The 24,811-nt window shown below is 41.6% G+C and overlaps 1 protein-coding gene across 4 annotated transcripts in view; it reads right to left on the reverse strand.

The window, feature by feature from the left end:
- POC1B (POC1 centriolar protein B) overlaps positions 1–24,811 on the reverse strand; it is a 102,096-nt gene that overhangs the window by 54,715 nt on the left and 22,570 nt on the right. For 3 of the 4 annotated variants that reach the window (XR_007717726.1, XM_050748576.1, XM_050748577.1), the window contains exons 3-4: positions 22,783–22,954; positions 17,493–17,672 (exon numbers count right to left, since the gene is read on the reverse strand). Coding sequence is in view for 3 of the 4 variants with exons in the window: in XM_050748576.1 (XP_050604533.1) it covers positions 17,493–17,672; positions 22,783–22,954 (352 nt within the window). In the remaining variant the exon portion in view is untranslated. The remainder of the gene's footprint in view (positions 1–17,492; positions 17,673–22,782; positions 22,955–24,811) is intronic. The other variant, XM_050748578.1, reaches the window with a different exon arrangement.

Genomic DNA, 24,811 nt, shown 5'->3' on the forward strand with positions numbered 1-24,811 from the left:
AGAAAAATATTTAATAAAAGGAAATGTTTAGATAATAACAAAGTATAAAAGTACTTACCCTATGACATCAGCCAAATTACTACCACCACAATCACATCATTATCCTACCCATACTCCTTGAGCATATATGTCCTAGAATGGTTCTTAACACATTACATGTATCATCTCATTTAATTTTCAGCATAACCCAGTAAAACAGGTGCTACTGCTTGTCTCAATTTACAGTGAAGAAACAGAGGCACATAAAGGATAAGTAACTGACAATGTTATCAGGTCAGTGGGGAGAGGGGTCCGGATTTGAATCAGGCAGTTGTTTCCACAGCCAAACCTCTGAACCACTCTGCTTAAGTCTCTGACAAAAAGGAAGTGTCTTCTACTGGCCCAAATTACTTGGAGCACTGGAAGTTCTGTGTCGATTCTGTGTAAACAACAGAAGGTTCTAAAGTGGAGAGGAACCACGAGGCAGTGCTGTTAGGAGGCTATACACCACCCTGGAATAAACATCTGTGTGCTGCCATAAGCTGTAGGTAAAACAGGCATGGTCCCTGTCCTTAAGGAGTTTGTAGGAAAGATTTTCACCCACTGATTCATTCAAAGATTCCCTGAGCACTTGTCAGTGCTTGGCACTGGGCACTGCCGTGAGTAGTAGGACTACAGCTGTGAATGAGACTGGCAAGATCCCTGCCCTCATGAGGCTTTTGTTCTAGGGAGAAGGGAGGGCACACAAAAAACATAATTTTAGAAAGTGATATGAAAAAGGGTTGCAACAAAACAGGTGCCAATTTGTCACCAGAAGCTCCATAGAGGAAACAGGATTTTAAAGAAACTTGCAAATGAGGAAAAGCATTATCTTGGTCAGCTAAAAGTGCCTCCTGAGCAGGAGGGGCCGTAGCTGGGAGAAATTTCCCAGAGCAAAATAAACGAAGGGGATGTGAACCTCAAATGAGTTAAAGTACAGGCAGTGGCTGGGAAGAACCTGGTACCAGAAGGAGGCGAGGTTTCTACCATCAGCTTAACAGAAACGAAGGGGACTGAGGTTAAGGCCTTCCTCCTGCTCTGGTCACTGCATTATAATCCTGCATATGCTCTCTGTATGTGTTTTTTTTGCATTTCAGGTCGCTGAAAGTGGGAATGATGATTTCTATTTCCTCCTCCTCCCTTTTATTTCTAATTAGATACATCAAAAATAGGTTAGCACCAATAAAACAGGCTTCTCTTTGCCCTGACTTTGATTAGGAAAGGTTAGTCCTTTATTGTCAGGGCTCAAATAACATCTAACTAGACTTTTAAGAATTTAAAGAGGATATAAAATTTCTAAGACATTAATAGATTTCTGACTCTCTTAATTTAGTACCACCCAACTGCCTTTAAAAACGTCTACAAAGTGTATCACCAAGATGGATATTACATTAGTCAATAGTGAATACTGGATCAGCAAACATGGACATTCGAGAGTTTGAGAGGCATATGAGAAGTTAGTTGAACTACTACTGAATTCCTTAAACTTTACTGGTATTCATTCAAAAGAATGAGGAAATTCTTTTTTTTTTTTTTTTTTTTTTTTTTTTTTTTTTGAGTCGTAGTCTCGCTCTGTCGCCCAGGCTGGAGTGCAGTGGCCGGATCTTAGCTCACTGCAAGTGCAAGCTCCGCCTCCCAGGCTTACGCCATTCTCCTGCCTCAGCCTCCCGAGTAGCTGGGACTACAGGCGCCCGCCACCTCGCCCGGCTAGTTTCTTGTATTTTTTTTAGTAGAGACGGGGTCTCACCATGTTAGCCAGGATGGTCTCGATTTCCTGACCTCGTGATCTGCCCGTCTCGGCCTCCCAAAGTGCTGGGATTACAGGCTTGAGCCACCGCGCCCGGCCTTTTTTTTTTTTTTTTTTTTTTCTAGACAGGGTCTCACTCTGTCACCCAGCCGCTGGAAAGCAGTGGTGCGATCTCTGCTCATTTCAGCCTCGACCTCCAGGGCTCAGGTGATCATCCCACTTTAGCCTCCAAAGTAGCTGGGATTACAGGCTTGTGCCACCATGCACGGCTAAGTTTTGTAATTTTTGTAGAGACAGGGTTTCGCCATGTTGCCCAGGCTGGTCTTCAACCCCTGGGCTCAAGCAATCCTCCTGCCTTCGCCTCCCAAAGTGCTAGAATTACAGGTGTGGGCCACCGTGCCCAGCCTAGAATGAGGAAATTCTTGAACTTATTTCTGGTAAAACTGATTCACATGTCCTTGAAAGTAGCCCAAATTATATAACAGGAGTCTTTTTAACTTGGAATCTACAGAGTTCCTGTAACTGTATGTAAAAATTTTATGTCCATATTCATAGTCATAGTTACTTGTTCATTACAGAACCAAAAGCATCCATGAACCATTAAAAGTCTTACAGTGCTTTCATAAGGCCGGTGTGGTGGCTCATGCCTGTAATCCCAGTACTGTGGGAGGCCGAGGCAGGCAGATCATTGAGGCCATCAGTTTGAGACCAACCTAGGCAATATGGTGAATCCCCATTGCTGCTAAAAATGCAAAAATTAGCAGGGCCTGGTGGTGCATGCTTGTAATCCCAGCTACTTGGGAGGCTAAGGCAAGAGCATCCGGGAGGCGGAGGCTGCAGTGAGCTAAGATCGCACCACTGCACTTCAGCCTGGGTGACAGAGTGAGACTGTCTCAATAGACAGATAGACAGAGAGACAGACAGACAGACAGACAGCTAGATAGATAGATACTGTCTTAAAAAATCAAATTTTCCTTTGACAGATAGATAGATAGATAGATAGATAGATAGATAGATAGATACTTTCTTAAAAAATTAAATTTTCCTTTGGCTATTTTTTTTTTTTTTTTTGAGACGGAGTCTCACTCTGTCACCCAGGCTGGAGTGCAGTGGCCGGATCTCAGCTCACTGCAAGCTCCGCCTCCTGGGTTCACGCCATTCTCCTGCCTCAGCCTCCCGAGTAGCTGGGACTACAGGCGCCCGTCACCTCGCCTGGCTAGTTTTTTTTTTGTATTTTTTAGTAGAGATGAGGTTTCACTGGGTTAGCCAGGATGGTCTCGATCTCCTGACCTCGTGATCCACCCATTTCAGCCTCCCAAAGTGCTGGGATTACAGGCTTGAGCCACCGCGCCCGGCCTCCTTTGGCTATTTCTTATCATCAGAATACATTTTCTATGAAAACACACTCAGGGCTCTGGGACCAAACAGGGCAGGAACTATTTCATGTCCCATAAGACACAAATCATTAGTAAGAGGAACTCTGAAGCCAACAGCTCTTCAGTACTAGGAGGAAGCAGTAAAAAGTAGTGGAAATAAGACTGCTCAGTAAATACTAAGTCTTGAATCCTAGGGACAGTTCTGCAACTGTCCAGCTATGTAATCTTGTAAACTCACAACCATAATGGCCACCATTTCCTATTTGTATAATGAAGGAGTCTGGATTGAATCAGCCCTAAAATTTTCACAGACTCTAAAAATTTGGCAGTCTCAGAGTTTGCTTTGATAGAATTTGATGCTTACAGATTGAGGGTGAAGTTCAAGTCAATAAGCAAAACATTTATTTTTTTTTAAGTGTTGGTCAGCATTAGAAGAGAAACCATCTGTTGACTACAGTAGCAGGATTCATTTCTGCAACTGCTGAGAGACAAAAAGCAGATGAAAAAGATGTAAAAAGATGAAGCATGCCATGAACATTACTTGTTGGGGAATTTACCGTCTACGTGCCCAGGCTTCCTTCCTGGAATCTCCACCCATGAGTACAACTGCTTGCTGGGCATCTCCTCTTGGATATCCTGCGAGAACCTCCAGCTCTAAACTTGTCCAAATGAATTCACCCTCTTTCTCTTGAAGAGGAAGGTTCTCTTCTTTTCCTTCTCTTTATCCAGTGTTTTCTTTCTCAGAAAATGGTTTCTAAAGCCAGAACTCGGGGATCTGGCTTGATTCTTCTTTCTCTTCTACTTTCCTACATTCCAGTCCATTATTGGGTCCTGTCTCCTCAAACCACAATTGGCCCTGTTGTCTTCCACTCTCCACAAGCAACAAAGTGATCTTTAAATCTTAAATAAAATTGGGTCATTTTTCTGCTTAAAACCCTTCAGTGGTTTCTCGTTTCCTTTGGGGAGAAGTGTGACATGCTCATAGCCCTCTAGGACCCGTCCTCCTGTGCCTTCATCTTCATCACCCTCCTCTTCCTCACCTTCTCTTAGGTCCCTTGCTTTTGCTCAGATGTTTCCCTGTGCCTTAAACACTGTCCTCTAGTCTTTACCTAGTTTAAAATCTGTAAAAGGATTTTACACATCTGTCAAGCTCTCTGCTTCAATGTCACTTCCTCAGGAGCGGCCTTCCTGAACACTGTCACCAGTAGGCTAGCGCCCCAGGATGTGTTCTTGGAGTTGCCCACAACCATATTCATTCATTCATTCATTCATTCATTCATTCATTCATTCATTCATTCAGAGATACACTCTCGCTCTGTAGCCCAGGTTGGAGTGCAATGGCAGGATCTCAGCTCACTGCGACCTCCGCCTCCCGGGTTCAAGCGATTCTCATGCCTCAGTTACCCCGCATTCCCAGGTAGCTGGGATTACAGGCATGTGCCACCATAACTGGCTAATTTATGTATTTTTAGTAGAGATGGGGTTTCGCCATGTTGGCCAGGCTGGTCTTGAACTCCTGGCCTCAAGTGATCCACCCGCCTCAGCCTCCCAAAGTGTTAGGATTACAGGCGTGAGACACCGCGCCTGGCTCAACATCCACATTTATACTTCAGTACTCCACGCTGGCTTCTCTAATAGGATATAAGCAAAAAGAGGCAACTCACATCTGTCTCACTCAATGCTCTATCCCCAGACACTGGCACTGAGTAGGTCCTTAGTAAATGTTTAGGAAATTTTAAAAAACAGTTTTAAGGGAATTTAAACTAACTTAATATTATATATAGCCAATGTAAGCTGAGAAAAATCTTTGCAATTCTTTGCACAACAATGTGAATATACTTAATGCCACAGAACTGTATACATAAAAATGGTTAAATTGGTAAATTTTGTTATATATATTTTACCACAATTTTACAAAATCTTTTCAATTCAGATGGTCAAAATATCACTTTGCAATCCTACCAACAACTGAAAATTATAGGCAGATATTTACTCCCGAAAAATCAATGCTGGAAAAGCAATAGACTTGGAAAAGTTCTCTACTACATTAACTTGTACTTATATTTTATTAAGAACACTATAAAGAAATGTAAGTTATCCCACCATATGGGCATTATTTTTAAAAACATAGGGCTATACTAATTTTAACTTTTAGAAAAATTCTTTTGTAACTAAAAAGATATTTCTCACCTACATACATATATTTCAAATGATGTTTTCTTCATCATTAAAGTTATTTTTAAAAATTGAGAAATACAAAAAATTTTAAAAGTCCAGATCTTGTCACTCAAACACAATTACATTTAATATCTTGTGTATAATAGATGACTCATCTTTTGTTCATGCAAAGGTCTTTTAACATACAACCACTGCATTCCATGCCCCCATGTAAACATATTTTCATGCCATAACTTGCATATACACTCCCTTTTTACTGGTTACATCATAATCTAACTATATTTAACTAGGTTTTTAATTTGAAATAAAAATTGGAAAAATTTGTTATTTCTAATTTCTCATCATTTCAAATTATACTGAAAGCACTATCTTTGAATGCAAAGCTTTTTCATGTTTTTGCAAAAAAGTATTTATTTTAGATACATTTTTGGTTGTAGAATCACTGCAATAAAGATGCCTGACATATTTTGCAAATACACTTATAAAAAGACTGTACTATTTACATTTTAAAAGCATGAATATATTTCCCAATATATGGTATGCCTTATTTATTTAAATTAACCTTTGTTAAATTAGATTATAACAAAGGTTAGTCTAGAGCAATCAACTGTTCACCTCCTCTTACACTAATGGGCACCATCTGTGCGCCGCATTGAACAAGCTTGGGCTCCAAGAACAAACTCATAGAAAGTATTGGGCATGGAGATAGACACAGAATTTTAATTACTTAAGTCCATGGCATACATTTCAAATTCAAATACTAAAGGCAGAAACAATTGCTCTACTGATCGTCTTCATCCATTTAAGTACACTATCCATGCACTGGGAGGAAGAGCAGTACCACTTGGATTATTTTAAATATCTAGTTGTTTAATTCATCTAAATTTTTTTTGGTAAAATATTCAACTTTATATTTTTCCAAATATAAATCTAGTTATCTTAACTACATATTAAATAGACCATATATTTCCCCACTGATCGGAAATGCCACCTTTATTGTAAGTTCTCATATATACATGTATCTGCTTCTGGGCTTTATATGAACTCTTTTCTTAATCCTATACCATGATCACCATATTTTAATTACTATGGTTTTATAATAAGTTTTGAACACTGGTTGGACAAGTTTCTTCTTTCTTTCTTTTTTTTTTTTCTGAGACAGGGTCTCTCTCCATTAGCGAGGCTGAAGTGCAGTGGCAACATCTCAACTCACTGCAGCCTAGGCCTGCTAGGCTCAGGTGATCCTCCCAGCTTAACATCCAAAGTAGCTGGGACTACAGGTGCATGCCACCATGCCCAGCTAATTTTTGTATTTTTTGTAGAAATGGGGTTTTGCCATGCTGCCCAGGCTGGTCTCTAACTCCTGGACTCAAGCAATCCACCCACTTCTTGCAAGAGGCTGATAAGTCATAAAGCCAATTCATATATATATATATATTATTATTATTATTTTTTGATAGAGTCTCACTCTGCCACCCAGTCTGGAGTACAGTGGTGTGATCTTGGCTCACTGCAAACTCCGCCTCCAAGGTTCACACGATTCTTGTGTCTCAGCCTCCCAAGTAGCTGGGAATACAGGTGTGTGCTACCATGCCTGGCTAATTTTTGTATTTTTAATAGAGATGGGGTTTTGCCATGTTGGCCAGGCTGGTCTCAAACTCCTGGCCTCAAGTGATCCACCTGCCTCAGCCTTCCAAAGTGCTGGGATTACAGGTGTGAGCCACCTGGCCCTAATTGTTAGGGCCATGTTGGCCAGGCTGGTTTCAAACTCCCAGCCTCAAGTGATCCACCCACCTCGGCCTCCCAAAATGCTGGGATTACAGGTGTAAGCCACCTGGCCCTAATTGTTAGGGTCATGTTGGCCAGGCTGGTCTCAAACTCCTGGCCTCAAGTGATCCACCCACCTTGGCTTCCCAAAGTGCTGGGATTACAGGTGTGAGCCACCTAGCCCTAATTGTTTTCTTGTCAATTTTCCTTGGCTATTCTTGTACATTTATCACATTCATGTGAATTTTTAAATTTATTTGTCAGGTTCCACTAATTCCTTGGACAGAATTTCCAGTTCTGGTCATGCGGTAGTAAAGGTTATCAGACTTACTCCTCCACCACAAACAACCATACAACTGCCAAATATATGAAGCAACTGTTTTTAGGAACTAGGCAAGAGATAGCATAGGGTTGTGAATCTTGGGAGACAGGAAACAAATGAGATAAGCAATAAATATGTCCTAGATTTCTACATGGGGGCACTTTCTAAACCTTAGTACATGGAAGTGGAGCCCAAGGAGATAACAGCAGTCTCACTGGGCACAGGAAACAGCAATCAGAACTCAGGGCTGCTAACGGGCTGAAATTTTGAGGACAGGGTACAAGAGAAGATTTACGAAGAGCAGAATCCCCGAAAATTCTGCATTGGAAAAAAATTTACAAGGAACCCCCTTGTATACAATACAATCCCCTTTGTATTGTCAAATACAAAGCTGCCCGTGCAAAGGCAACAAGGCTTGGCAGAGAACAACTACTGGGAGACTGTGAGCAGAACAAAGATTACAGAGGTTACACAGAACTGAGAGATGTTCAAGCTCTGACCAGCCTTTGCTGAATACTCCAGGTATTCAGCTGAAATGCTAGAAGGGCCACTGGCACTACAGCCCATGAGTGAAGACTACACTAGATCCACCCTACACAGGCTAAATCCAAGCCTCAACAGAATCTCTTTGAGCAAGCAGAAAGTTAATTTCTTACCAGAACAAAACTTAACACTCTTTAGACAATGACAGCACAATCTAAACTAAAAAATTTAGCCATGTTTGGATATACAATTAAAAAATCACAGGACATATAAAGAAGCAGAAAAATTTCACCCAGATATGGCATGGATGTTGGAATTAGAGCTGTAAAACAATTATTACAAATATGTTCAAGGATTTAAAGTAAAAGACAGGCATCATGGGCAAACAAATGGAGAATCTCACCAGAGAAATGGATATAGTTAATTGGATCCTACAGCAGAAAAGACCAGTGAACCTGAGGATAAGCCAATAGAAATTATACAAACTAAGCATAGGGAGAAAAAAATGTAAAAATATGAACAAAGCCTCAAAAAACTGTGGGACAGTATCAAGTGGTCAAACATACATGAATTTGGAGCTTCAGAGATGAGAAAGAAATTAGGGAAGAAAAATATATGAAGAAAAGGACAAAAATTTGTACAAATATGAAAAATATCAATCCATAGATCCAAACATTTCAGTGAACTATGATAAAATAGATAAAACCAAACCTAGACCATTCATGGTCAAATTGCTGAAAACAAAAGATCTGAGAGCAGCAGAGAAAAAAGATACATTATATATAGGGGAATTACATTAAAGTAATTGCTGGCTTAACATTAAAAAAATGCAAACTAAAAGACAATAGAATTACATCTTAGTCCATTTAGGCTGCTATAACAAAATACTGCACACTGGGTAGTATATAAACAACAGAAATTTATTTCTCACAGTTCTAAAGGCTAAGTTCTACATCAGAGCACCAGCAGATTTGGTGTTTAATGAGGGCCTGTGATACGATTTGGCTGTGTCCCCACCCAAATCTCATCTTGAATTGTAGTTCCCATAATCCCCACTTGTTGTGGGAGGGACCTGGTGGGAGGTAATTGAATCATGGGAGTGGTTACCCTAATGCTACCTAATGCTATTTTTTTTTTTTTTTTTTTTTTGAGACAGAGTTTTGCTCTTGTTGCCCAGGCTGGAGTGCAATGACATGATCTCGGCTCACCTCCACCTCCACCTCCCGGGTTCAAGTGATTCTCCCACCTCAGCCTCCCATAGCTGGGATTACAGGCATGCTCCACCACGTCCAGCTACTTTTTTTTTGTATTTTTAGTAGAGATGGGGTTTCTCCATGTTAGTCAGGCTGGTCTTGAACTTCCGATCTCAGGTGATCCACCCACCTTGGCCTCCCAAAGTGCTGGGATTACAGGTATGAGCCACCACATCTGACATGCTATTCTTTTTATAATGAGTGAGTTCTCATGAGATTTGATAGTTTCATAAGGGGCTTTTCCCCCTTTTGCTCAGCATTTCTCCTTGCTGCCACCATGTGAAGATGGATGTATTTGATTCCCCTTCTACCATGATTTGTAAGTTTCCTGAGGCCTCCCAGCTCTACAGAACTGTGAGTCAGTTAAACCTCTCCTGTATAAATTACCCAGTCTCAGGTATGTCTTTATTAGTAGTGTGAGAACAAACTAATACAACCTGTTTCCTGGCTCATAAATGACACCTTCTTGCTGTGTTCTCACATGGTGAGAGGTGAGGGTCTCTCTGGGGCCTCTTTTAAAAGGCATAAATCCTATTCATGAGGGGTGTGCTTCATGAGCTAATCACCTCCCCAAGGCCCCATCTTTTAATACCATCACCTTTGGGGTAAGGATTTCAACACATGAATTTTTTGGGAGACACAAACTCAGACCATAGTAAATGACATCACTAAAGCACTAAAAGAAAAAATTATCTGCCAAACTAGAATTCTACATCTCAGAAAAAATATCCTTTATAAAGGATAAACAAAAAGTTCAGAGAAGTCATCCATCACCAGGAGACCTTCACTAGAAGAAATGGTAAGTGAAGTGTTTTAGGCTGAAGAGAAATGATATCAGATGGAAACTTGGATCTACACAAATGAATAAAGAATGCTGGAAGTAGCAAATATGGGGGTAAATATAAAAGACTTTTTTGTTTCTTATTTTCTTTAAAAGAAAATTGGCTGCTTAACATATTGTGAGCTTACACCATATGCAGGTGTAAACTGTCAAGAAGTAAATGGAGATATAGTTCTGGAAGTTCTAACATTATACATAAAACAGCATGAAATTAATTCAAGAGTAGACTGTGGTAAGTTAAGGATGCATATTGTAATTTCTAGAGGTTACCACAAAACAAAAAAGACAAAGAGTAAAGCTAAGAATAAAATAGGTAAGTAGAATACTAAGAAATAGTTGATTAATCCAAAAGGAGAGAGGATAAAGAAATAACAAACACAAGGGATAAATGGGATAAATAGAAAGCAGTAAGATGGTAGACTTAAACCAATCACAGCACTGATTACATAAATTTAAACAGACTAAGACCTCCACTTAAAAGGCAGAGATTTTCAGACGCAACTACTTTGAAATAAAAGGACCTTATTTCTAAGTTTACTACACAACATACATTTAATAGATGATCGTAGCTATCTATATTAGCAACCCCCAAAACTATGTGCAAATATGTGAAATGACTTTTCAATATCACGTGACAGTGGCTCCAGTATAATCCCTAGGGGGAGGACTGGCATGTGAGGGTAGTTAATAGCTGACATTAATTGGCACTTTCCATTCATGAACTCATCTAATCTTCACAGTGACCTTATGAGGAAGGCACTTCCATTGTACTCATTTTATGTGGGAGCAGACTAATGCCTAGAGAATGTGATGTGCCCAAGTAACATGCTAGTGAGCCCGGGCTCTTAACTACTGTATGCTACCTCTCTGCTGAAACTAATCACTGTACTGCATCACCTGAAAGATACTATGTCAACACAGAGGAGGTGTGCAACAACTGCAACAAGCAAAGAGCAAGAGCTGGTCAGCAGCCTCTATCCTGGTTCAGGGGAGGGGTGCATGACCAGCAGTACTGATCACTGGCAGGCATGTGGATCGGGAGATGGGCCCACCTCACTATCCTAACCTGAGAAAACTAACAAGATTTTTTCCACAAACTCCTCTTGCTTTAGTTCCAGGGCTCACTGAACAGCCTTCTGATTATATCTTGACTTGGCAAAAGAAGAAGGCCCTGACTAAGACATGCAAATGTTCCAGGCTCTCTGGCAGTTAGCATTGTCATTAAAAATAACTAAACTGGCATCTGACTTATGTTTCAGACTCTCCTAAACTTATTAAACATGACTCAAGCTCCCTAGAGCTTTCTCACCTTCGGGTATAGAGTGAAAACAGGACTTCTAGTCCTGCACATCTTTGAGAGTCCTGGATTAGAATGATTTCATCAAGGTTAAGTTCTCACGGGAAGATGCACAAACACTCTGGGAGGCTGGGCCTGGGGGATCAATCAGGTCCTCTAAACATTGTTCTAAACTCTCTTGTTCTAACTGCAATAAGGTAAGCCAAGAAGATACATTATAATAAATGCATTAGAAAGAATCCATAAGCATGTTGTAGAGCACATAAATAAAAAGTTGCCAAGAAGATGAAATCCTTATTCATTAAATTTAACCAAATTATTATTCAAAGAACATTCCTTGAGGAAGGCCTCTGCAGAGTTTTACATTAATCATTCACTCCAAACAGTAAGAAAACTGATTTTAAAAAAAAACCTCTCAGAACCTTAAGGTACCAGTAAGATAAAGACAGTCCATGAAGGCCAGGTGAGCCAAGTAAGCAACTGGCCAACTGAACAAGAGTCAACCAAAATGGACAAAGAAAGCAGTGAAGCCACATAAACATCTCCATGCAAAACATGCATGCACCAGTACTCCTGGATTTGCTAGAAAAGATTCACAAAAATAACTCTTCTCTGAAGAAATCCAAGAAAATTACCTTTGCTTTAGAGATAAACCTAAGCCTACTCACCAACCTTTCACTGATTCATTCAACCATATTTTTGCACAACCCCTGACGGTTTCCCACCCTGTAGCTGATACTCTATAGTGCTTCTCAGATCATATCTGACCTACCTTGAACACTCTCTCCTGACACCGACCTTACTAATTTCCTCAGTATAGTCAAGTCTTGGCTCAAACATCACCTTGGTAAATATGCCTTCCCTGACCTCGATATGTAAAAGACCACCTCCCAAACCCACCACTCTTCATCTTGTTACCCTACCTAATTTTTCTCCAGAGTACTTATCACTAATATGTTTGCTGTCTGTCTCTCTTCAGTAAAGGAAGCTCCACAAGAGTAGGAATTTTGTGTTTTATTTTCTGCTGTATTCATACAATTTAGAACAGTGCCTGGCAAGAGAATACAACATAAATACTTGTAATTCGAAGTGTAATAGGGAAGAGAGGCCTAAGCTGACAAACAGACCTCATAAGCAGGGCAGTGTGGTGGCATAAAGGAGTCACAATAAGCTTGGCCCAGGAGAGGCGGAAACCTTTCTTGGAGGAAGAGATGCAGAGCAGGTTGTGAAGGAAGGGTGGAAGCAGGGGGCGTTCCAGCATGGAAATCACCATATGGAAAGGCACAAGGCATAAAGGGTCATTCACACTTGACGAGACTTGTCCGGCTGCACGAAGGTGAATGGTGAAAGTGACAGAAGACAGAAAGTGACAAAAGAAAGACCGGAGGGCAGTACACACACGCTGGTGCAAGGAGTCACCGAGAGGTTTTAAGGTGAGAAACAGCATGATCAGATTTGTTTTTCACAAAAGCAGAGATGGAAGGGCGGAGGGTGGGAGGAGGGAATCTGTAGTCTGAGAGACCATTTAGGAGATTCCTGCAAAAGTCTCCACAAAGGCCAATGGTGCTAAAACTACAGCAGCAGTGTTGAGGATGGAGATAAAAGAAATGTCTTGACTGAGTAAGAAGATCCCACTTTTCAAAACTCTGCTCCAGTATCACTTCCTATGGAAAGCATCTTTTTGAGGATAAAATAAAAAAGGAAAAGGGAATTTTTAAAGACTCTCTTTCTCTCTCTCTCTCACAGACACACACACACACTCTCTCTCCTTTCTCTCTCTCTCTTTCTCTAATACTTTCAGGTATGGCTGTATCCAGAAAGCAAACCATGTGATTAATGTGATTAGACAAATTCATTCTGTCTTCATCTCACAGCTCTGCTCTCTTCTGAATTAATATTATTTTTAGGTCAGTTCTTTGCCCAGGGTGTCCCTCAGCAGTCACAGGCTTAAATAAGCCTAAACACCGCCAACCAAGAGGAGAGGCCCATGGTTCCAACAAGACTCACTCCCCCAGGAGGGGATGCTATGTTTCCATGGGCAAGCCTGAGCTGATTGTCTGCTGCTGGAACTGGAGATAGGGCCACTCCTGCACATGACACAGAGGGGACCAAGGGGGCAGCTGGTTCCTCAGGGCAAGCTTGAGCACTGCTACCAGAAAACGGGGAATGGATGCTAGGCAGACAGACGTGTAGAGTTCCACCATTGCTTTCTTCTCTCGAATTGATAAGGGGGAAGAACATTTTCAGTGACTCCTCCCCAGTTCCAGAGTTTCTGCCTAACTAGCACCCAGCTGGAAGAGAGGTAGTCTTACCGCATCCCTCAATCCTAAACACCATCAGCTGGTACTTCTCATCCTCAGTCCAGCGAGAGAAGCCTCCATATCCTCAAGTTCCACAGAGGCTGAGAGCAGGGAGCTAACTTGCTCCGGGGTGATGCTGTGGTGCAGGCAGGCATAGGAATATTGGATAGTTGTGTCCCATATGCTTCCTGTGTTCTGACCATAGCTGAATAATTAATGTTCCTGGAGCACACTATGTACCTGCAGGCCGCAGTGCTTTGCTCCTCCTGGTTCCCTCCTGAAGACAGTTTGCCCTCTCGCTTCGCAACTGACAAATACGCCGCTGCCTCCTCTTCCCCTTCTGTCCCCTCAGCTCTGGGCCTGAAACGGCTATCTTGTATTTTCCTCACACAAATCTTGTTCAATGCTCACTCGTTTATTACTCCCTTACCATCTTGTGTGCCACTTTTTCCCACGGGACACAGCATTTTATAATTATTTAGTATGTATTTTTCCCCACTGAACTAACTCTCGGCTCCCTGAGGCCGAGACTGTGTCTTTCATCTCTACATACTTAACACAGCTGTATGGTACAGGGCAGTGACTATACTTATTGAAGTAATATTTTGAATACCAAAATTTCACATTATTGGTGACTTTTCATAAATTATTGTCTGACATTAGGATTACCCTTTGATAAAAGACTTATATATAGATGATTCAATACAAGGACAATGAATAAAGTATCTCCTATAATTTACTTCCATAAAAAATTCTCTCTTATATGAACAACTTCATAATACTCCTTCTTGTTATTAGAAAATAAAAACTATATCAGCCACCATCACTCCACTAATACCTCAGCTACAGGAATCAGGCTAAACATCATGCCAAATGTGTACCCTCAGGGTTACATGGTCTGCCGATTCCCTCTAATATCTGATGTATACATAGGTATGAGAGTTATTAAAAGGCACCTTCATTTTGGAAGGAAACAGGAACACAGAGCACTGGATAAAAACAGCTATTATTATTATTATTACACAGCTATTATTATTATTATTATTATTCTGAGATAGAGTCTAACTCTGTTGCCCAGGCTGGAGTGAAGTGGCATGATCTTAGCTCTCTGCAACCTCTGCTCCCAAGTTCAAGCGATTCTCCTGCCTCAGCCTCCTGAGTAGCTAGGATTACAGGTGCCTGCCACCACGCCTGGCTAATTTTTGTATTTTTAGTAGAGACGGGGTTTCACCATGTTGGCCAGGCTGGTTTTGAACTTCTGACCTCAAGTGATCTGCCAGCCTTGGCCTCCCAAAGTGCTGGGATTACAGGCGTGAGCCACCACGCAGGGCCAACAACAGCTATTATTATTATTCAGGGTGGAACTTAGGCATTGTTTCGCTTAGTTAACTCAACATTCATGTTTTTGCTTATTGTGCAGTGAAGAATATGCTTCCTTTGCCAACCATACCCAGAGCTGGCTCACAGTGGGAGCTAACTAACTCTCTCTGTACCTGACCCATCCCAGAAGAGAGCCTGAACCTCTGCCCTCTGCCTCCTCTTCTTCTTCACAGCATCATTTTATAAATCAATACAAATGATCAGCCTCTTGGGACCATCATGCGTTATCTCCTCAGCTGGGAAAAAATTGTCAACTCAAGTTATAAAGTATCTTTATAAATTTAACAAGAATGAGATGTCCAATGATGGTGATGAGAATGACAGCTAAGAATTATATACTGACTACTATGTGAGGGGCACCATTCTAAGTGCTATCCAGATATTTACTCATTTGAATACCATAACAATCTATGTGGCAGGTTACTACTATCATCATCTTATGATGACAGGTAAGAAAACCGAAGTACTGAGAAGTTAGGTAACTTCCCCACAGGTCTCACAGCTGGTAAGTAGTGGGGTTGGAATTTTAACCTACATATTTAGGTCCAGGGTCCATGTTTTTAGCCACACAGCTATATGGCATATATAGAAATAATTCTGGCCGGGCGCGGTGGCTCACGCCTGTAATCCCAGCATTTTGGGAGACCGAGGTGGGTAGATCACGAGGTCCGGAGATCAAGACCATCCTGGCTAACACGGTGAAACCCTGTCTCTACTAAAAATACAAAAAAATTAGCAGGGTGTGGCAGCGTGCGCCTGTAGTCCTAGCTGCTGGGGAGGCTGAGACAGCAGAATTGGCATGAACCCGGGAGGCAGAGCTTGCAGTGAGCCGAGATCGCGCCACTGCACTCCAGCCTGGACGACAGAGCGAGACTCCATCTCAAAAAAAAAAAAAAAAAAAAGAAAAGAAATAATTCTGAGATGTCTACAATCAAAAACTGTCTGAAACCTTTAAAAGAGAAACCTAGTGACTAAAAGTATGACCTTATGCCTATCTTCTTATATTCTTCTTAGGCTCATGGCCATAGGTGATAATCAACACCTCCTGAGCAATAATGTCCCACAGAGGCCATAACGATAGTGAGGAGTGGGGGCTGTAAGGCAAGACAGACAGAGCAAAGCTCAAACTCCCACTCCACCAGATCCTGGCAGGGGACACCTGGTATGTTATTTCATACAGCCGGCACAAAGCAGGATGGCTGCAGGGGCCACAGTTTTCCCCTGCTGACCATCTCTGTGCCATACCCCATACAGCTTCCTGTGAGAAGTGTCCCCTATTCGCATACCTAGAACGTGTGTTTGTATGACCCCTCCTTCTTGGTCAGAGTAACTGGTTTCAGCCAGGCCCTTGACCTAAACTGCAGCAGCCACAGCATCTCACTGCTAGGCAAGGGATGGGCATAGGCTCCAGGCTAGGCCAGAGTCACCACCTGATACTCTTCTAACTGGAGCTGGGAGTAAAGAAGCTTTCCTTTCTAGTCAGTCACAAGGCTGTGAGGACTGAAGCCTAGAGCCAGCAGGGACCTGGGCACCAGGACATTTGAGAGAATGGAGCCAGCATATAGAGGGGCCCCAAGACAAGATAAGACACAGAGAGGTCTAACAGTACTAGAGTCCCTGGTTCTAGTCTGTCCCCTCCCCACTCCAAACACACCAGCTACTTTAACCACCTGGCAGGGAGAAAAAAACTGGCTTAGGCTTCTGTCACTTCCAACTAGATGAGTCTAACTTTACCTCTCCGAAACTCACTTTCCTTATCTGCAAAACAGGGAAAATAAAATAACCCTTCCTGCCCAGGTGGTGTTTTTTTGTTTTTTTTTTTTTTTTTTTTTTTTTTTTTTTTGAGATGGAATCTCACTCTGTCGCCCAGGCTAGATATAGTGCAGTGGTAAGATCTCAGCTCACTGCAACCTCTGCCTCCTGGATTTAAGTGGTTCTCCTGCCTCAGTTTCCCACGTAACTGGGACTACAGGCATGTGCCACCACGCCTGGCTAATTTTTGTATTTTTAATAAAAACAAGGTTTTGCCATGTTGGCCAGGCTGGTCTCAAACTCCTGACCTCAAGTGATCCGCCTGCGTCAGCCTCACAAAGTGCTGGGATTATAAGCGTGAGCCATGGCGCCCAGCCCCCAGAGAGTTCTGATGGGGAAATGCAATCTGCACTGTCAGTACTTTAGCGTGTGTCCTATGAATAGGAAGACTCCACAGCTGTTGGCCAACAGGTAACAACACCTACAATAGCATTCACCTTCCAACAGACTGCTGCCAAAGACTCTGGAGTTCTTCCTGACTTCGCTGTGTCAAATCTGATGTAACAGCTTGTACTGCCGGTTGTAACTTCCAACTTTATCTAAAATCCAACCACATCTCACTATTTTGTTTACTATTGTTCTGCACATAGCAGTCACAAACAAATATCTGTTGAATTAATGAATGAATATGTCCTCAAACCCTTTTTCTGGAAGTTGGGGGCAAACATGAAGCAGAAAAAATATGTGGAAATCTCAATATGAAATTTTTTGCACTTACTTGGCACAGCGTACCCAGTGTGTATGTCGATACAAAGAATACAGGAAGCGCTGGCGATACATGCTCCATACTTTTATGGATTTGTCTTCAGAAGCTGTAGCTAGAAACTGGCCATCAGCTGAAAAGTCTACACTTCGAACTGGAGCTGTATGAGCTTTAAATTCTGAGAATTTTCCTCTCCTGGAAATAAACAGTTTAATATTTATAACCCATTTAATTTAATTATAGTTAATACTTAATCATAATACAGACTTTGAAACATATAAAATAGTTTAAATAAAATCGTTTAACTCTTGTAAAACCTAATAAAAGTATGAAAGGGCTGTGTTGTACTGTACCCTTCATCAACACTGAAATTTCCATGAAATTTCAGGTGTTGAGAACTGAAGGGCAGAAAAGAATAGAAGAAAAGATGGAGAAAATAATGTGAGGCATTTGAGAAGCAGAAAATCTTAAAATGGAAGCAGGCTAGATAGTGTTGGAGTTGCAAGGTGATATGTGGTAAATGCTACTTTGTGTCAGTGTTCCCAAGTTCCCAGGGCATTTTCACCTTACATTGTATCTAGGACTTAGTAATTTTCCCGTTTAGAAAATCATATTGATACTCAAGATACCCTATGGGGAAAATTGTCATAAGTGCTTGAAAACGTCAGGCAACAGAATTTAGATGGCCACAATATATGTGTCTCAGATGTTCAAATGTTCACACTGATCTCCCATACACCTGCACCTCGTCCTGTATTTTGCTACCTTGGCTGGTCAGAGTGACATCCGCCTGTGTCCAAGCCAGAAACCTGGAAGTCACACTCAACTCTTCCCGCGTCCTCTCCCACATCCAGTAAGTTAGCAAACCATATCATCCTCACTTCCTAAATATCTTCTGAATCCTCCTCTTCTGTGTTGGCTCTGCTTGCCTTAAGGTAGATATATCCTTAACATCCTTCACCTAGGTTATTGCAAAAGCCTCTTAACTGGTCTCTCTGCTCTAATCTTTTGTCCCCTGCCAGTCACCTACATATTGTGCTTATTACCTTGCTAAGAGCGTAACTCCAAGCATGTAAATCCCAGTGTAAATGTGTCACTGGCTCTTCTCCAAAAGAAAGCACACTGCTCAAGTGCGTTGGTGAGGCATCCTGCCACTCACGCTGAACTTTGTACTTGGAACAGTCACGGCACTTCAAACACACCCCTGCCTTTGCACTTACTGCTTTCTCAGGATGGACTATTTCCCCCATCCCCAGACCCCCCTGGCCAAGCCAGACAGGCTTAATGGCCCCATATTTGCTACAACAATTTTGCTTACTACATTATACAGTGACTTTTTAAAGAACGATTTGTCTCCTCTTATGCAGTACATTTTTGGAGAACAGGAATGATGATTTATTCATCTCTATAAGACCAGCATCTAGCAACATGTCAAGCACATAAAAAGAACTCAATACATGTTGAATTCCACTTGGAACAGTCAACAAAGGCTTGTAGATCCAACCTGGCTTACCCTTCCAGTGGTCTGTAGGGAGCAAAGGTGACTTTATCATAAATTTCCGTCACCTGACATGTGATATTACTCCGGAAAAACTGAAATACATATTAAACAAAAATTAGAAGGGAGCATCCAGGGATTAGCTCAGTGAAGTTTCAAGGGTAAATTTCATGAGTGGAAATCAGGAGTATAGTTTAGCCTGAATCCAAGTATAATGCCTAGCGAAAACAAAGGAAAGAAAAGGCATCTGCAATGACCAGGAAGCTGAGATGGGCTGTCAGTATCATCAAAATCTGCCCTGATTTTTAGTTCTGCACTCCGCACTCCAGCAGGCTGTTGTTTGCCTCCTTTCTAAAAGGCTCTCCTCTCAGGCACAGGCTAAACCAAGCACCGGATCCAGTCTCAACAGGAAACACAGAAGAAACCAAGATAGGAGTGCCTTGTGTTTATCGTGCTGGTGCCTAACTGGTTTCCAGTTCCTCATCTTGACTTAATATAGGCTCTCTGCCTCCTACATATTTACTTGCCCTTTCAACTAAATTCTCTTGACTGCTCACTGTGATGAACTCTGGGCCAGACTTGCTTTCAGGCTTGCTCCTACCTATTCTTTTCTTATTTATTCATTTTTTTGAGACGTGTTCTCTTTCTATCACACATGCTAGAATACAGTGGTGCAATCACTACTCGCTGCGGCTCAAACTCCTGCACTCAAGAGATCATCCCTCCTCAGCCTCCTGAGGAGCTAGGACTGTAGGTGGGCATCACCACGCCCAGATAATTTTTTTATTTTTAATTTTTTATAGAGACAGGGTCTCGCTATGTTGCTCAGGCTGGTCTTGAACTCTTGGCCTCAAGTGATCCTCCTGCCTCAGCCTCCCAAAGTGCTGGAATTACAGGTGTGAGCCATGCCCCCAGCCTCTCCCTATTCTTTCTTAGCCTTCTGGTCACCAGCTGTGGTGTCTATCTGCAAATATGGTTGCCAATACTCATCTCATCCCTGTACATGCATGTCTCTCTGCGTCACAGGAGGTGGAGTCTGTTTATTTCCCCTCCCTCTGAGGGGAGGTGTTGTGACTTTTGAGGGGAGGTGTTGTGACTCATCTCATCCCTGTACGTGCACGTCTCTCTGCTTCACAGGAGGTGGAGTCTGTTTATTTCCCCTCCCTTTGAGGGGAGGTGTTGTGACTTTTGAGGGGAGGTGTTGTGACTCATCTCATCCCTGTACATGCATGTCTCTCGGCTTCAAAGGAGGTGGAGTCTGTTTATTTCTCCTCCCTTTGGGCTGGTGTTGTGACTTTACTTTGAGCAACAGAAAGTGGTAGAAGTGACACTGCAAGTTTCGGGCTTAGTTCTTAATTCGTCTAGCAGCTTCTGCTTTGATTCTCCTGGAACCCAGCTGTCATGCTGTGAGAAAACTACAAGTTATCGTGCTGGAGAGAGGGCACATAGAGAACCAAGATGCCATTGCCACCAGCCTGCACCAAGGCCCCAGGCATATGAATGAGGAATGGAACCCATCTACCCATCTGCCAACTCTATGAAGCTGCATGAGTAATCTCAGCCTGCACCATATAAGCAAAAGAACCATCCAGACAACCCACAAAATTGTGACAAATCATTGTTTCTACAGTAAGGTACTAAGGTTTTGCGACTGTCATACAGCAATAGATAACTGACACATCATATTCCTTCCCGTTGCCACGATCCACCATTATTGCTCTGTTCCCACTATGGCATGATTTAGAAAGAGAAACTAGGGACACCTACACAAGCCTAATCATTGTATTTAGATGAGCTATGACAAATTAATGATTCAGTGAGCTTTTAGCTCATCTACCCTTATACAGTTTGTTCACTGAGATTTCTTTGAATTAGTAATGGGAGACTAAAGTTATGCTGTGCTGAAGATAGTAAAAAAGCTAGTTCTAAATTCCCAAAGTTAAGGGTTTTACAACATGCTTCTCCTCTTGGACCCCAAACCAGTTCCTTCTCCCTTAAAATTCCCTGCTACATTGCCATCCATTATAACATGTCACTTCTCTTCAATAGTTTCACTACCATTGGAATAATATTCAGATTTCTCAGCATAGAGTGCCCCTTGGGTGGTGGCAGAAAAAAAGCACCCACTGGCATGGGAATGCCCATGAGCTTTCCTTCATTTGGGAGTACCTAGGCCTGTTTAGTCACAGACTACAAGTCAAATCCTGCCACAACAGGGTCAAGGAAATGCTCAAATTCTTATCTTCTGAAGCAGTGGTCCCCAACCTTTTTGGCACCAGAGACCAGTTCCATGGAAGACCATTTTTCCATGGGACCAGGGAGTCAGGGAGAAGGATGGATGATTTGGGGATGATTCAAGTGCATTACATTTATTGTGTACTTTATTTCTATTATTATCATTATTATTGAGAAGGAGTTGTGTTCTTTTCTGCCCAGGATGGAATGTAATGGCACGATCTCGGCTCACTGCAACCTCCACCTCCCCGGTTCAAGCAATTCTCCTGCCTCAGGCTCCCGAGTAGCTGGGATTACAGGTGCGTGCCACCATGCCTGGCTAATTTTGTATTTTTAGTAGAGACAGGGTTTCACCATGTTGGCCAGGCTGGTCTCAAATTCCTGACCTCAGGTGATCCACCTGCCTCGGCCTCCGAAAATGCTGGGATTATAGGCGTGAACCACCGCGCCCAGCCCTATTTCTACTATTATTACATACTCACCATAATGTAGAATCAATGGGAGCCCTGAGCTTGTTTTCCTGCAACTAGATGGTCCCATCTGGGGTGATGGGAGACAGTGACAGATCATCAGGCATGAGATTCTCATATGGAGCATGCAACCTAGATCCCTCACATGCACAGTTCACAACAGGGTTTGTGCTCCTGTGAGAATCTAATGCTGCCTCTGATCTGACAGAGGGCAGAGCTCTGGCCTGGTTCCTAACAGGCCATGGACTGGTACTGGTCGGTGGCCCAGGGCTTGGGGACCTCTGCTCTGAAGTATTTATGGGGGGAAATGATATGATATGTAGGATTTGTTCTAAAAATACCCCAGGGGAAAAAGTGAGGGGAGGTGTAGATGAAATAAGATGGGCAGAATCCTGACAACTGTTGAAGCTGATTGATGGGAGTATGTGGCGGGAGAGTCATGCTATTCATTCTATTTTCATGTATGTTTGAAAATTTACATACTTTAAAGCTTAAAACCATTTTAAAAAATCATGGCTCAATAATTACTTAAAATAGATGGGCCATTAGATAGGGTTTGAAAAGTCTCTCTTACAGAGATTTTTATAATGGATATTGCCTTGCACAAATGCAATGATTTATACTTTTGTCAGAAATTTTCTTTAACAAGAAAATTCTGGACCCTGATAATGAGTGATACAAATCAAATCAAAGGCACAGGGTTTTCAATAGGGATCCAAGGGCCCTTGAAGGATCCATGAATGTGCATTAGGAAGTTAATAAACTGTGAATTTTTGGTTATACAAACTGATGTGTATCATTCTGGGGAGACAGTCTAAAGCTTACCTCAGATCTACAAAGGGATTGATAGCTACCACTACTCCCTCAAAAAAACTTAAGATGTATTAAGCATATTTCCATGGTAGGAAACAGTTTTCAAAAAGAAGACATAATTTTGAGGAAAAAATTGTATGAATTAGTTTGACTTTACCACAAGGGCAGCATGCCTTGTATGTGACTGAGACTAATAGTGTGGGCAGCAGTGCATCAGCAGCAGCCAGGCTCAGCTTTCTTTCACATTTCCAAATCCAGAGGATATCAAGTGTTTCTTTGTTTCTCTTACTTATCAGGAATCCAGAGTCTCACGGTTCTGTCTCGTGAGGCAGATGCCAATAAGTTTCCATGTGGAGAAAACTGCACGCTGGTTACAACATCCTTGTGACCCACATATCTGTAAGCTCTAGCATGTGGCTTGAAATTCCATAGCATGAGAAAGGTGTCCCAAGAAGCAGTAGCTATCAAGAAATAGAAGAACAAAACCACTGTTTGTTAAAATGCAAACACAGGTGTGTCTCATTACAATGAGCAGCGTATCTAATAACAAGGCGTCCAGGTAATAGAGGGGCTGGAGGTTGTGAGGCTGACCAGGTAATAGCCAAATTACTTTTTAAAGGTACTCAAAACTATATCACTAATATGCAAACTTGGCTGTGTCCTATGTAAGCACATAGCAGGATGACTGGCCCCCATATTCGATTAGTGCTCAGTAACTGTATTTACCAGAAGGCCGCAGCATAGTATAACAGAGGTACACGGGACTAAGAGTCCGTTTTGTTTCTAACTCTGGGTAATGGAAAGCTAGTTAACCTCTGTGTCATGATGTCATGAGGACTGAATGTTTTTCCTGGGAGGGATGGATGAGATAATTTTTCAAACTGTTTATGTGGAAATAATTTCACACTTACAGAAAAGTTACAAGAACAGTACAAATAACACTGATATGCCTTTTACCCAAATCTACTTGTTAATGTTTTGCTTCATTAGGTTTGTAATTTGCTCTGTATTTGTTTCTCCTTGTACATGAACACACATAAACCCACACACACAAACACATACATATTTTTTTTTCCTGAACCATTTAGGAGTAAGTTATACAACTCACAGCATCTTTATTCCTAAATACTTCAGTGTGTTTTTCCTAAGATTTAGCATAGTCTCTTAACACACCCACAGCACAGTTATCAGCTTCATGAAGCTGATTATTAAAGATGCAATATTTTAATATACTAACTATATTTATCAACTGATCCAGTAATACTTCTATAGCTAGATAAGATGATCTTATTAGTCTCTTTCTGCTCTATAATTTAATGGCATTTGATGATTTATAAAAGAATTAATAAAAGAATCATGTGTGTCAGACAACAGCTTACAGATTTAAAAAAAGGAAAACAAATGCAATCAATGGTGGAAATAATTGCCTTGACAAAGAATGAACAAATAAACAAATGAAAGGTATATCTAACCCTTGCCTAAAAAACAAATTTTATTTTATGCATGTAGCCCTAGAATAGCCCCAATAATAGGAAGTAGGTCAAGGAGAATCACTAAATCTGGATTGTAGAGTGCTTAGAAAAAAAATGTAATGTTATAAACTTGAACACAATTAGTATCACTGTTAGAGAAAACATAGGGCCTGGCTACATAAAGTCACTGAAACCTATGTTCTTTTGCCAACATAAAAAGTTCATTTGGGCTCAGCCTATGCATTATTTCCATGTAAAACAGTTAAAGTGAGTTCAGCTACAATATTGCTTAGCACCCCCTTTTTAAAAAAGTTAATATTCCACCAGAGCTTATCCACATTACTAAAGATTTATAGCAGAGTCGGAATTATCCAAGGCTAATGTAGACAAAGCAAGGAAAACAATGAGTTATCATATGTAATAAACTAAGGACACTACTTCAGTTCTGTGCATCATGCTGCAAACGAGATATACAAAAGCAAATAAGATACAATCCCTTCTCTCAAAGAATCACATAGTAGGGAAGACAGCATTAATAATACACAGATACAGAGGACTTTTACATATTATTTATTCATTAATGGTGGGTGGGGTGATTGCGTGGTCCATTCTGAGGAAAGGACATTTGAGCAGAGAGGTGAGTGAAACGGAGAGTGATCCTAGCTGAGACATGGAGAAAGAGTACTCTGAGCATAGGAATCCCTGTGCAAAAGCACCTGGAAGAATGAAGAATGGCAAGGAGGTCAGTGTTTCCCCAGTAGAAGCGAGAGAAGAGACCGGTAGGAGGGAAACCGAAAAGGGGGCAGATGGAGGAGGAAAAGCTATGGTGGGAGGTGTGTCTTCTTC

Source organism: Macaca thibetana, chromosome 11, assembly GCF_024542745.1.
Source record: "Macaca thibetana thibetana isolate TM-01 chromosome 11, ASM2454274v1, whole genome shotgun sequence".
Taxonomy (NCBI): domain Eukaryota; kingdom Metazoa; phylum Chordata; class Mammalia; order Primates; family Cercopithecidae; genus Macaca; species Macaca thibetana.